The sequence below is a fragment of the Propithecus coquereli genome, unplaced genomic scaffold (genome assembly GCF_000956105.1).
Source record: "Propithecus coquereli isolate 6110/MARCELLA unplaced genomic scaffold, Pcoq_1.0 Scaffold164, whole genome shotgun sequence".
NCBI lineage: Eukaryota > Metazoa > Chordata > Mammalia > Primates > Indriidae > Propithecus > Propithecus coquereli.
In genome coordinates, this window is record NW_012140969.1 from 1440993 (window position 1) to 1455516 (window position 14524).

Genomic DNA, 14524 nt, shown 5'->3' on the forward strand with positions numbered 1-14524 from the left:
AAAAAAAAAAAAACAAAACCAGAAAACCACCAACAACTCACTGCAGCCTGTGAGGCCTTGAATGTGGAGTGCCCTGCCAACTTCTTCAACCTCACCCCCTCTCCCTCTCTCACCTTCTCTTTCCAAAACACATCAAGCTTGTTCCCACCTCAGGGCCTTTGCACATGCGGTTCCCTCTCCCAGAATGCCCTTCTCCCCCTTCTTTCCATGGCCAACTCCCAGAGAGCCTACCCCAATGTCCCACCATAATGAGGCTCCCCAGCCCTACTCTTTCCTATCTGCCTGTTCTTTTCTTAACAGCGCTTATTTATCCAAAACGAATGTGTTTATTTCTTTGTTACATGTTATTGTCTCCAGTATAACATACATATTTTTCATTTTTTGTGGACATGAGGTCTTGGGTATGTTTGCCCAGGCTCACTGCAGCCTCCAACTCCTGGGCTCAAGTGATCCTCCTGCCTCAGCCTCCCTGAGTGCCTGGATTACAGGCGTGAGCTACTGCACCTGGCCTCATCTGAATCTTGATTCCTCCTTCCCCCCTGCAAGATGTCTCTAAAACATCTCCATCCTAACATGCTCAAAAGGAAATGCAAGATATCTCTTCAACCTGGTTCTTCAATAACTCCCCAGGTCACCAACTCTATATGCCCACAGGGGAGTGGGTCAGACACCCAGGCATTACCCTAACCTCCATTCCCACTCCCTCTCCAAGTCTGGTTGGCTTCAACTCCTGGTTATCTTTAGAATTCACACCTGGTTCTCTACCTCTATCACTATTCAATGGCCCAAGCCATCCTTGCAGCCCAGCAAGTCCATCTGGTCTACCTCCATGTACTCTTTTCCTCACCAGTCAGTCTATATATGGGAACCTCAGGGAAACTTGACAATGGCCTCCATGTTTCTAAATCCAATGGATGCTTTCCAGTCCCCCATCTTTCCTGACCTCTTGGCAGGATCCGACTCTGTTGACTGCTCTTTCTTGATATCTTTCCTTCGCTTGGCAGCCATGACGCATGCTCACATGATTCCCTCCTACCTAGCTTCCTGTCCCTCCCACACTCATCCCGATTGGATAGGTGATCATATCATCTTCCCAGCCAAAATCCCATTGGTGGATTCCTTTTCTTAGGAATAGATAAAACTCTTTAACATGACCACAGCGCCCTGTGGGTCTGTCCTTGTCGCTCTGCTTTCATCTTGTGCTATCTGCCCACTCTAAGGCTGTCTTTTATTTATTTTTTTCTTTTTTCAGAGACAAGGTCTCACTCTGTCACCCAGGCTGGAGTGCAGTGGCCCATCATAGCTCCCTGCAGCCTCAAATTCCTGGGCTCAAGCAATCCTCCTGCCTCAGCCTCCTGAGTAGCTAGGACTACAGGTGCACACCACCATGCCTGGCTAATTGTTTAAATTTTTTGTACAGATGGGGTCTTGCTGGGCTGCCCAGGCTGGTCTCACATTCCCGGCCTCAAGTGATCCTCCTGCCTCAGACTCCCAAAGTGCTGGGATTACAGGCATGAGCCACCACACCCAGCCCTCCAAGGCCTTTTTTAGTCTGTCATATTTTCCACCCTTCCTTGCACCCCAGGGCCTTTGCACAAGAGATTTTTTCTGTCCAGAGCACCCTTTGCTCTCTGTGTCAGATCTCAGCTCTTGCTTCCCCTGACTTTGCCAAATTAGATCAAATCTCCTTATTGGAAGCTCTCAGAGCACCAAGGATCTTTTCCTTGAAGCTGTTATTACACTGCCATTGACATTTATTTGCAATTACATGATCATCACCTGTCTCCGAATTTTGCAGAAAGCTCCACCTGCCCGTGTCTGTTTGGTTCACCATCGTTTCTCCCATGATGGATTCACCATAAGTCCCCCCAAAATACTTGCTGAATAAATAAATAGATGGATGGATAAATGGCTCCACTGTTTTCAGGATCAAGTCTGAGTGACTTGGTTTGGCATTTGAGGCTCTCCATGACCCCAGAGGCTGAGCTCCCTCCTGGTCTCGGTAAAGGTCAGAGCAAAGACCCAAGGGCACAAGATGCCAAGTGAAGAATAATAATTCAGCAGAAGCAGGAAGTCAGAAGCAACAGTGACCAAAAGAATATAAGCCCTTCCAAGGAGTCACAGAGATCTTAGGGAGACACTGGCTTTCCATAGTGCATGGAAGGGGGTTCAGGCCATTATGACTTCCTAGCTATTAAGAAGCAGGGTGATCTGCCTTATATCTGGTCTGCCTTGTCTTCTAGAAATTCTCCCAGGCTGGGTGTGGTGGCTCATGTCTAAAATCCCAGCACTTTGGGAGGCCGAGGCAGGAGGATTGCTTGAGGCCAGGAGTTCAAGACCAGCCTGGGCAACATAGCGAGACCCCACCTCTACAAAATGTAAGAAAGAATTAGCCAGGCGTGGTGGCGTGTTGCCTGCAGTCCCAGCTATTCAGGTGGCTAAAATGGGAGGATCACTTGAGCCCAGAAGTTAGAGGCTGCAGTGAATTATGATTGTGCCACTGCACTCCAGCCCAGGAGACAGAGCAAGAACCTATCTCCAAAAAGAAAAAAAAGAAATTCTCCCTAGCCTAGACCTCACGATTCTCTGCAGCCACCACACTGTTTCCCTGTTCCTCTCCTTCCCCATTTCCTCACGTCTGATCCAACAGCAAGTCTTGATGGCTCTACCTCCAAGACTGGTGCCAATCTGCCTACTTCTCACCATCCCAGCTGCCTCTGTCCTGGCCCAGACAACACTGTGTCTTGCTTGGGCTGCTGCAGTCACATCTCCTCCCTGGTCTTCCTGCTTCGACTCTCCTCTTCTGGAATCCATTCCCCAACCCAGCAGCTAGAGAGATCTTTAAACAATGTGAATCAGATTAAGGCGTTTCTCCCTGCTGTAAATCATCCAACAGCTTCTCACTGCATTTAGAATAAAAACCAACAACAGCCAGGCTTGGCAGCTGATGCCTATAATCCTGGCACTTTGGGAGGCCGAGGGAGGAGGATCACTCGAGTACAGGAGTTTGAGACCGGCCTGGGCAACATAGCGAGACCCATCTCTACAACAAAAATTTAAAAATTAGCTGGACATCATCACGCATGCCTGTAGTTCCAGCTACTTGGGAGGCTGAGGCAGGAGGATTGCTTGAGCCCAGGAGTTTGAGGCTGCAGGGAGGTATGACTGCACCACTGCACTCCAGCCTGGATGACAGAGGGAAACTATCTCAAAAAAAAAAAAAAACAAAACCAGAAAACCACCAACAACTCACTGCAGCCTGTGAGGCCTTGAATGTGGAGTGCCCTGCCAACTTCTTCAACCTCACCCCCTCTCCCTCTCTCACCTTCTCTTTCCAAAACACATCAAGCTTGTTCCCACCTCAGGGCCTTTGCACATGCGGTTCCCTCTCCCAGAATGCCCTTCTCCCCCTTCTTTCCATGGCCAACTCCCAGAGAGCCTACCCCAATGTCCCACCATAATGAGGCTCCCCAGCCCTACTCTTTCCTATCTGCCTGTTCTTTTCTTAACAGCGCTTATTTATCCAAAACGAATGTGTTTATTTCTTTGTTACATGTTATTGTCTCCAGTATAACATACATATTTTTCATTTTTTGTGGACATGAGGTCTTGGGTATGTTTGCCCAGGCTGGTCTCGAACTCCTGACCTCAAGCAATGCTCCCACCTCAGCCTCCCAAAGCGCTGGGATTACAGGTGTGAGCCACCTCACCCGGCGATAATTTCTTGTTTATTTGTTTGTTGTTTGTCTCTTCCCACCAAAATGTCAGCTCCACCAAAGCAAGCGCCTTGTGTGTCTTGTCCACCCGGCACGTCGTAGGTGTGTAATAAATATTTGTTAACTGAACTGACAAGTGAGTGAATGGATGGACAGATGGACGGATGGACGGATGATGGCTTTCCAAGTCCCTGGAGCCCCAGCTATTGGGTTTTGTGAGATCTCCTGCATTCCTTATATAAACCTCCAATTTCCCCGGGCCAGCCAGGAGGGTGTCTGTTGCAAACAGCCTCCCTGCCACCCGCCCACCCCCAGGCCGACAGGAGGCAAATGAGAATGGAGAGAGGTGTCAGGGAAGCGCCAACTGGTGAGAGAGGAAACCTGGGAAGGGGAGGAGGGGAGGCGACTTTAAAGGATCGACTCTCTCAAGCCCGATCAGGAGAGCAGAGAAATTGATGGAGCCGCAAGGCTGGAGGAACACACCACGGTGGACAGGAGGCCAGGCAGGGGGACGTGAGAAAAGGCTGGAGAACTAGACACAAAGAGCCAGGATCTCTCTGCATTGCAAGGAGAATGTTCATGATGGTAATAACGATTCTACTCAATGAAAACACGGTCTTGAACGTACCCGGTCCCTTCCTTGTGCATCAGCTCCCGCAGTTAGCTCTGATGGGAGCGGAGCTTCAAATTGGGGGAAATCTCAGCTACAAAAGGCTGGTGAGTGAGGCTGGGCTCAGGGCTCTGTATTCCTGGGTGGCTTTACTGAGTATCCAGACTCTGTCGCCCAGGCTGGAGTGCAGTGGTGAGATCATAGCTCACTGAGGCCTCGAACTCCTGGGCTCAAGCGATCCTCCAGCCTCAGTCTCCTGAGTAGCTGGGACTACTCAGGTGAATGCCACAATGCCCAGCTAAGTTTTTAAATTTTTTTTAGAGATGGGGTCTCACTATATTGCCCAGGCTGGTCTCGAACTTCTGGCCTCAGGAGATCCTCCTGCCTCAGCCCCCCCCCCAAAGACCACACCTGTCCTCTCTCTCCTTGGTTATTCATGTAGATGTGCCACTCTATAGCCACGTACGTAAGTGCACATGTCTATACCCACATGTATAAGCCCAGGTGATCACCTCCCCATAAATACCCAAGGCCGTCTGTGTGCTCTCCTGGACAGCCATGCACACATGTGTATATGTACATGTGTATGTCCATCCAGAAGCCACAAACATGTTATGCATCTGTGTCCCTTCAAGAATACCTGTGCCCTTCCAGGTATAATTCTCCACGTCCATTGGCGCCCGCCTGCCTGTAACCATGAACATTCGTCTCCTCTCAGTAGGAACTGACATCTGTATATGTCTGTCTGCTGCCCTCTGAGATCTCCCCAGCCTCCTCATTAGCATTGCAGTTAGACCTGGAACATTCCTGCAAAACTTATGCTTTACTAATAAGCCTGGTGTCCTGCTGAGGTCACGTGGCATTTACAAGGGCTAATGGAGCCAGCCTCAGCCAGCAGGGCTGGGGAATCCTGGACTCCTGGAATAGCCAAAGAATGCACTCAGAACAACAAGCAAATTCCCTGTCATCGCTGCACCAAATATCCCAGCCAGTGTCTATCTGGAGAACCTAAGTCACATTTGTTTATGTCCCTAACACTCTCCTGGCATCACACAAAGGGCTGCATCACCAGACTTGTCATTATACTGAAGGCTGCATCACTGTGATGGGCACTACACTGAGGGCTGCATCACCAGACTTGTCATTATACTGAAGGCTGCATCACTGTGATGGGCACTACACTGAGGGCTGCATCACCAGACTTGTCATTATACTGAAGGCTGCGTTACCTTGTTGGACGTTACACTGAGGGTTGCATCATTAGACCTGTCTTTATGTGAAGACTGAATCACCCTTTTGGTCACACCCCTGAGGGCTCCAATCCCAGGCGGAGCATTATACTGAGGGCTTCATAACTGGGGGGTAAAATTTGAGAAGCAACATTTTCCCTCTACACTGGTAACTCCTCTGTGTGGGGTTGGGAAGTGATCCTAAGAGGCCTGGTAGAGGACCCTGAAGCCATGCACTGGGGGAGGGAAGCCACAAAGGACAGAAAAGCAAATATTATATCAAAAGTTGGAACTCACCCCTCCTGTGTGAGCCTTCCCAGTGCTGAAGGGATGGGAGAGATTCATTGTGTGTAGCTGGGGGCGCCCAACCAGCTCCTCCTAGAAGCTCTAGATCTTGTCACGTCTCTGCTGTCCCTGCTAGGGGGCCTGCCAAGACCTACCTTGTCCTGCCCTTGAGAAGAGACGCTTTACCTGCAAGCACTCCGGCAGCCTGGCATAGCAGCCACACCATGCCATGACCAGCCCTGACATATGCCACATCCTCAGATGCGTCCCACATGCCCCCTTGCACCTTGCCACGCTCAGGCGTGCTCCCCCGTGTGCGGACACTCCCCACGCAGGAGACAAGCTCTGACCCACTCCAACTTGTCCCAAGGGCTCAGACGCACCCAGCGGCCATCAGATCGGATTCCCCTTACACAAAGTGACATGCGTGCCACGCAGACACACTCGAACATACTATGACACCCCCTGACACGCAGGGGCAGGCTCCACCACACGTGCACACACGCTCGAACGTGTTTTTGGGGGCCAGGCAGGTTCCCAGCCTTTGCCAGAGTCTACCCACCCATGGCCACCTTGCCCTTCCGGACGGATGGATGCGACGGCGGGGAGAAGCTGTTATAAATTAAACATCCAGAAGCTGTCTGAGCGCCGGGCTCTGCCAGCCACTCATTGGCTGGTTCTGTCCCAGGAGGCTGCAGGAACGCAGGGTTGGGGGAGAGGGCAGGGGAAGTGGCTCGCTTAATTAATGAGTCCTAATTGAGATATCTTTGCAAATATCCCTTTATTAAAGGACACGATTCCATCCATTCCCTGGGAATTCGTCACCTCTCTGTGTCTCCAGCCCCTGAGTATACATTGCAGAAATACCAGAGGAGGAAGCGCGCTCCCAAGGGCTGCTTGGACCTCGGCTGTGCTTCTCATAATGACAGGTGGGCAGGCTCCGAGGCACACAAAGATCTGGGCGGGGACAGGGAGATCCAGGCGGGGAGAAAAGGAGACGCTGAGAGGCACAGCAGTTGCAGCCCAACGGGCAACACAGCGGGGACCACACTGCAGAGTCAGAGCCACAGGCTCCGAAATACAGGAATGGGGAGGTGCAGGCAGAGAAACTTTGCAACAGGGAGGACCAGAAGTATGGACAGATGGACCGCGGCTGGGCCGACAAAGCTCCCTCTGCCTTTTCCCGCCTCGCCTGGCCTCCCCTCTCCTGGGCAGGCCACCCGCTGCCACAGCCGCAGTAGCAGCCACAGCAATCAAGGCTGATTCCTCTTTGGCCCTAGCTACCCTCCCCTTCCCGCTCCCTCCCCCAATCACTCCTGCAATCAGCTCCCTTGTTCAAAATGAGCTGCTGCAGCTGCAGCCCAAACAGCTGTTCCATCTCAGAGCTAGCACTGGGGCCTGGGTCCTAGAGGGACGCCCTCCCGAGGGGCAGCGGGGGAGCAAGAATGGGCCATAAGGAGAGAAGGCCGGGGGATGGCCCGGAGCTCAGGTGCCCAGCTCCCGTCCCAGCTTCCCCACAGGGGTCCGGACAGCCCAGACCCCTCTCTGGGGACCTTCAAGGGCTTGTGTTGTCTCGCTTATTCGGTCACCCTCGCCCCATCCTGCCGAACACCCAACATGGTCCTGGCTCAGGAGGCCTCTCAGGTCCAAGAATTCTCATCCATTCCCCTGGCTTCCCATTGGGGTCCTATGGTGACATGGAGACAGAATCCCAGTGAAAGAGAGAGGACAGACAGACAGGCAGGAAAAGACAGAGAGACAATGAAAGAGATGTGGAGACAGAGACACCGAGAGTCAGAGATGACAGAGAGACAATCAGAAACACAAGAGGCACATAGCGACAGAGAAAAGGACAGAGACACAGAGAGACAAAACAGAGAGACAGAGACAGAGACAAGACACATACACACAGAGAGAGAAGAGACAAAATAGATATCTAGACATAGGCAGAGAGAGAATCACCAATAGTCACTCAACAAACATTTACTGAGTATCTACCATGCATTGTTGATTATATTCTTTTCCTGCTCCAAGGCTCCCATCCTCTGACACTCAAGATGAAGTACAAACACCTCAGGCCAAATTTCTTTGCACCCTAGACCCTGCTGGCCTCTTGGGCCACTTCTGCACTCCTCCCCAGACACTCTGATCACTTGCAGTCTCTCTGCACCCACAGGGGTGCTGGAATGCTCTTTGCCTCTAAGCCATCGTCCATGTTGTTCCTTTTGTCTGGAATGTCCTTGCTCTGCCTTCATCCAGCCCAATTTCTTCTTGACCTTAAGACTCAATTTAAGGCCGGGTGTAGTGGCTTGTGCTTGTGATCCTGGCACTTTGGGAGGCCAAGGTGGGAGGATCACTGGAGCTCAGGAGTTCAAGACCAGCCTAAGCAAGAGCGGGACCCCTTCTCTATCAAAAAATAGAAAAATTAGCTGGGCACGGTGGCGCGTGCCTACAGTCCCAGCTACTTGGGAAGCGGAGGCAGGAGGATCACTTGAGCCCAGGACTTGGAGGTTGCAGTGGGCTATGATGACGCCACTGCACTCCAGCCTGGGCGACAGACAGAGCAAGACCCTGTCTCAAAAAAAAAAGATTCAATTTAGACATCACCTCCTCCAGGAAACTTCCATTGCAGCCCGTCTGGTTTTGGTTCTGTGCCCCCATAACACTCCAGAAATAGCCCCATCACCATGCCGACCATGCATGCCCCAAGTACTGCGGATGAGACTGTAATCTAATTGAAGTTGGGGACCTTATTCATCTTTACATACCATAGCCTAGTACCCTTCCCACTAGAAAGTAGGTGCTCAAGAAATACGTCTTTGCTTGTCAAAGTGTTTGAGCAGAAGCCGGAAGTCTACACTGGGCACAGGTGAAGGCAGCAGGTGTGGGTCCAATACAGAGTCTACGTCTGTTTCCCTCCCTCCCTCCCTCCCTCCTTTCTTTCTTTCTTTCTCTCTCTCTCTCTCTTTCTTTTTTAAGCAAGGAGCATTGAGTGAATTTCTGTCCACCTCTTTGGCCCTTGCCCTGGTCCAGACAGCGTCATTTACAGTCACCTTTGTCCTGGCCCCCATCTCCAATCTGCCCTCCCCACAGGGGCCAGAAGGATGACTGTGAACCCCAAATAACGTCTTGTCCTTCCTCTGCTCAGAAACCTCCATAGCATCCCATTGAGTCATCAATTTATTCATTTAAGAAGGATTTATTGAACACCTACTATGTGTTGGGTCCTGGGCAAGGCACCAGGGCTGTGAGAGTCAACAAAATCCCATTGAGCAAAAAATCTCTGCTCTCACGGACATGACATCGTAGTGAGGAGAAATCATACAAGATAAATAGGTCACCTCTGTAGAGTATATTATAAGGTTAAAAGTGCAGTAGAGAGAAAAGACACCATGAAAGGGAGACAGGGAGTTGCAAGTTAAATCTAAAGTCCCTACAAGATCACCTCCCACCATGATGTGGGTCCCTCCTGCTCCCATCACCTCCCTACTCTCACCTTCTCTTGCTCTCTCTCTCTCTATTTCACTCTCTCTCTCTCTCTCTCCCCACCTTGGTCACTCTGCTCCAGCCACATGGGCCTCCTCACTGTTCTGCCAACATTTCAAGTATATTCCTACCTCAGGGCCTTTGCACTTGCCATCCCTTCTACCTGTAACTCTCTGCCTCTGGTTTCCCTCCCTCTTTGCTCCCTCAATTCCTTCAGATCTCTGCAGAAATGTCACCTCCTCAGAGAGGCAATCTAAAATAGTTTCCCCTCACTCCCCCCTCATTCTGTTCTATGTTCCTTTATAGCACACTTACCGCCACCTGACATAGTACAGATGTCTCTATATACATGTCTGCTAGTCCCCACCCCTGCCCTAGAATGTCAGTTCCATGAAGGATTTCCATCTCTCTTGTTCACCATCATATGCCTGGCACATAGTAGGTGCTCAATGAATATTTGTTGAATGAGTGAGTGAGTGAATGAATGAATAGAGACACACTCTCTGGGAATTCCCATCAGTTTAGGTAAGAAGACAAAAGACTGGCAGAGTGAGGCATATTCACAAATACTTGGCCACTTCTGTTAGTGGATCCAGGGTGGTACGACCACTCTTCTCCTCTTCTTTGAGGTTAGCATGGCCATGGGACTTGCTCTGACCCACGAACTGGGAGCAAAAGCGACATATGCCACTTCCCAGGCAAAGCTTTAAGAACTGGTGGTGGATTTGCCGTGACCTCCTTTTCCTGTGACCTCAATGATCGTGACTCAATAGAGCCTCCATCATCTCAGGTCCCAGAGCGACCACCATGGACAGAGCCATCCCCCCCTCCCCCCAGCTGCCAGCCAAGGATAGCTACATAGTGGAAGCAAAAACACAAACTTTTGCTGTGTTAAACCACTGAGATTTGAGGTGGTTTGTTACCGCAGTGTTGCTCAGCCTGTCTTGACTGACACAGAGTAACTGTGGCTTCCCCTCCCCAGAAAACTGTCAAGAAAAGGCAGGAGTCTTCATAGAGAAGTCCTCAAACAGCCTTTTCCTGATAGCTGCTCAGACCCCTCCCCATTCTTCCCACGAGGAAAAGGGTCCTCCCCAAATGGAATACCCCCCTCCATCTCCCCTTCCTTCCCTCCAGCCCTTGGGGAGGAGGGGATGGGTGAGGTATAACACGCAAGATGCAGGTAACTTGCTCCAGGCCCCTTGAGACGCCGGCAGCCGCCGGCAATGGGGCTGACAGCTCTTAGTCTAGCTCTGGATTTATGATCCCCAGGTGAGGAGCTTTTCCGCTGAAAGCTCCCATCCCACAGGGATGGTTTAAGGCTGAGAGTTGGCAAAGGTAGTAGCAGCGGTGGCTTCCTTCCTCCTCCTCCCCAGAGATGGTCTGTAACCACAAGAATGTTGCTTCTCCAAATGGAGGAGGCAGAAGCCAGTGAAAAGCATGACTCGAGGGTCTGGGCTTACCCGGAACACATCACCGAGCTACTTTATTTTTAAAATTGTATTTGATTTTTCTTCAGAGATGGGGTCTTGCTCTGTCGCTCAGGCTGGAGTGCAGTGGTGTAATCACAGCTCACTGCAGCCTCAAACTCCTGTGTTCAAGGGATCCTCCCACCTCAGCCTCCTGAGTAGCTGGGACTATAGGTGCACGGCACCACACCCGGCTGATTTTTATTTTTCGTAGAGATGGGATCTCACTATGTTGCTCAGGCTGGTCTTGAACTCCTGGCCTCAAGTGATCCTCCCCCCTTGGCCTCCCAAAGGACTGGGATCACAGGAGTGAGTCACTGCACCCAGCTGAGGTCTTTTATTAAGCTAAACACCAGCATCCAACCTTCTGTCTCAGGACTTTGAGAATTCACACTGCTTAGGTTCCTGAACCCCTCAGCCTTCTCCATGTTGGTGCACTACGCCTTCCTACATCTCCTCCTTACTGAGCACCTACTATGTGCCCAGTCACTCCCATTTGTTCTCCCCAATCCTTCTTAGGAAAGTGAAATTGACTTGGACACTTGACAAGTATTTATTCCAGGCTTGGCTACAAGAGTGAACAAAACAACCCCTCCTTACTAAACACCTACTATGTGTCTGCCATTGGTTTCCATTGGAAGGTGGAATCCACAAATCCTTATTACGAAGGTGTGATTGCTGATTTGGCCACTTGACAAATATTTGTTGTTGTAGACCTACTATGCGTCAGGTCTTTGCGCTCAGTAGTGAGCAAAACATAAGATGTCCCCATGGATCCTACAGGCTCATGGAGACTCTAAATTCTCCCTGACTAATAAGGAAATTGGAGTTTAGAGACTAAAGAATTTCCCCCAAGGTCACATAGCTAGTAACTCGCGGGGCCAGAATTCAAACCCAGATATGTTTGACTCAAAATCCGATCAATAAATGAGCATCTACTATTTCAGACTCTGAGCTGGAGGCTTTCAAACATCTATGTGCTTGACACAGAGGAGGCACTCCATAGTTTTGTGGAATAAATAAAATGGAGAGACGAATGGATGGATGGGTGGATGGATGGGTGGGTGGGTGGATGGATGGATGGATGAAGAGATGATGGATAGAGTCATGGAGGAGTGGAAGGATGAATGCAGAGAGGACAGATAAAGAAATGGTTGGATGATGAATAATGGATGGATGGGGGATTGGTGGATGCACAGAGAGAGAGATGGATGGATAGAAGGATGGATCCCCGAAAGGACAGAGAGACAGATGATTGATAATGGATGGATAGAAGGATGAGGAAATGGGTGTATGGAAGAATGGCGTAAAGATGGATGGAGAGATGAAATAACGGATGGATGAGGATCTAGACAGCAGATCTCTGCTACCCACAACAATTCTGTGAGGTAATAATTCTCATTCCCATTTTATAGATGAGGAAACTGTAGCTTTCAGCAGGGGATTTCATGGAAGCACTAGATCAAGGTGCGGTTAGCTCCGCATGCGCCAGAGTGGAGACCAGGTCTGTTTGGGCACACACACGTACACACTTACAGAAAACACACAGTACACACAGGAACCTACCCACATGCATACAAGGCAGGGGCACACACACATTCATAAATACACACTTGCACTTATATGCACACACCTACAAAGACATACACGTCTACACACAGGGACACAAAAATGTTTGTGCACATGCATTTGCACACGCACACATGCACATGCAAAATCATAACTCAAGACATGCTTTTACACACTTATGTACACATTCTCCAGACACACACACACCTGCACACACATACACAGACTCACACTCCTTAGATGGGAAGGCAGGAGAATTTGTCTTCCGATTTCAATGAGACACCATCTCTCTCCCCACCTCAGATGGCAACAGCAAGCAGGTGGCGACATAATCACGTACACAAACTGAGAGGTGCACAGGCAATCACGTAACACATGCGAACCGAGAGTCAGGGACATATAATTGCAGATACACACTCAGATACATCCACGCCCAAACACGCTCAGGGACACACCCACACTCATTCTGGGATGTACCGTCACATACAGGAAGAGGCACTGGGACCCCACGCTGGCTATGCACATAAACTTCCTTCTCACACTCCTCCAGACACACATGGAAACGCATGCAGAGACGGACACACCAGGACATACCCAGATAATAGCACTTGACGTGAAAGACACACAGAAAGACGCCGTTTCACACATGGGCTGCAAGTCTGAGAATTTGGCCGCAAAGCTCTCACCTGAGTCAAGCTCAATGCCAACTCCCCCCAGGGGCTGGACAAAGCACCTGCCACCCCCTCCACCCCCCAGGGGATGTCACCTCTCACCACTTGCCTGCAACCCTTGGGAGCAAAGTAAAGTCCCTCTTGCTTCCAGCCACGGGAGAGAAAGAATCTGGCATGATGGACATTTGGAGCTAAGCAGGGGCCTTGGTGAAGTTGGGGCAGAAGACAGGGAGCACCATGAATCTAAGCCCCACGTTTTGGGAGGAGTCCCACAAACAGATTGAAGAGGGGAGGGGCTCCCAGAGGGGCGGGGAGGGGGGGCATTTCTGGACGAGGCTGAGGGAAGTTTGCAGTGGAGGAAGCCCCCTCCCTTCTCCCCAGGACACCAGGACCACTGAGATTAACCCGATGGGGGCCCCCTCTTCTGCCCCCGGGAGAGGGAAGCTGAGGATGCAGGCGAGGGGCGGGGGATGGGAAGGGAAGGCTGCAATCTCGGAGCTTCCGGAGGCAGCGCCAGTCCCAGCCCCAGCCCGGGCCCCAGCTGAGCCTCCTCTGCCTCCCAGGGAGGGCGAGTTATGGGTATAAATATTCAGCACATGGTGAGGAAGGTAATGAGGAGGGGGTGCTAGGGAAGAGGGGGCTACAGGGGAGAGAAAAAGCCAGCCAGACGAAAAGAGATACAAAGTCAGAGACAGCGCCACAGAGACAGGGACAGCCAGAAATAGCAAGAGATCCGGAGAAGCAAACCAGAGGGAAAAGAAGAGAGAGGGAGAGAGAGAGACAGAGACGGAACTCCTCAAAGACACCGAGACACAGCCAGGCAGAGACCCTGAAGGTGGGGACACTCGGAGAGCACGAGACCCTTCCCACCTTTCGGACACAGGGTCCCTCGCCGGCCCCGAATCTCACCCTCCCGCTCCGCCCCGATCTGGCTTAATCCGCAGCCCTTGTCGCCACCACCCGGGGCGGAGCGAGCCCGGCACGTTGTTGGCACTCGGACACTGCTCACTAATAATAATAATCAGTAATGGCAGCAACGACCACGCTAGACGGCGCAGAGGCGCCTGGGGGTCCCGGGGGTCCCGGGGCTCCCTCCGCCTTTCTCCACGTCCAGCCCCCGAGCCCCGGGAGGGCGCCCCCGACCCGGGCGCGCCAGGCAGGCGGGGGCCCCCGGAGGCTGCGGCGGCGGCGGCGGCACGGGCACCACGCCCCCCCGGGAGCGCCCCCCGCACGGCGCCACTCACGATTTTCTCGGAGGCGCCCGCACGGGACACGGTGCCGTTGAGCCCCACGAGCGAGGGCAGCGTCTGCGACATCCAGTTGGTGACCATGGCCATGGTGCTCAGCACCGCCCCGATCTTGAGCAGCGGCACCGACATCGCGCCCCCGCCTCATGCCCCGCGGCCGCCCGCCGCGCGCGTCCCTTCTCCGGCCAGCCGCCGCGCGCTCGGTCCCTCGCCACCCAGCCGCCCCGGAGCGGGGTGCGAGCGCG

General features: G+C 51.9%; 1 protein-coding gene across 1 annotated transcript in view; it reads right to left on the reverse strand.

Annotated features, from left to right (window-relative positions):
• Nucleotides 1–14411, reverse strand: part of OLFM2 (olfactomedin 2) — a 74140-nt gene extending 59729 nt beyond the window's left edge. Inside the window, exon 1 of the mRNA XM_012641475.1 lies at nt 14277–14411. Within this exon, the coding sequence (XP_012496929.1) occupies nt 14277–14411 (135 nt within the window). The remainder of the gene's footprint in view (nt 1–14276) is intronic.
• Nucleotides 14412–14524: the final 113 nt, after the last annotated feature.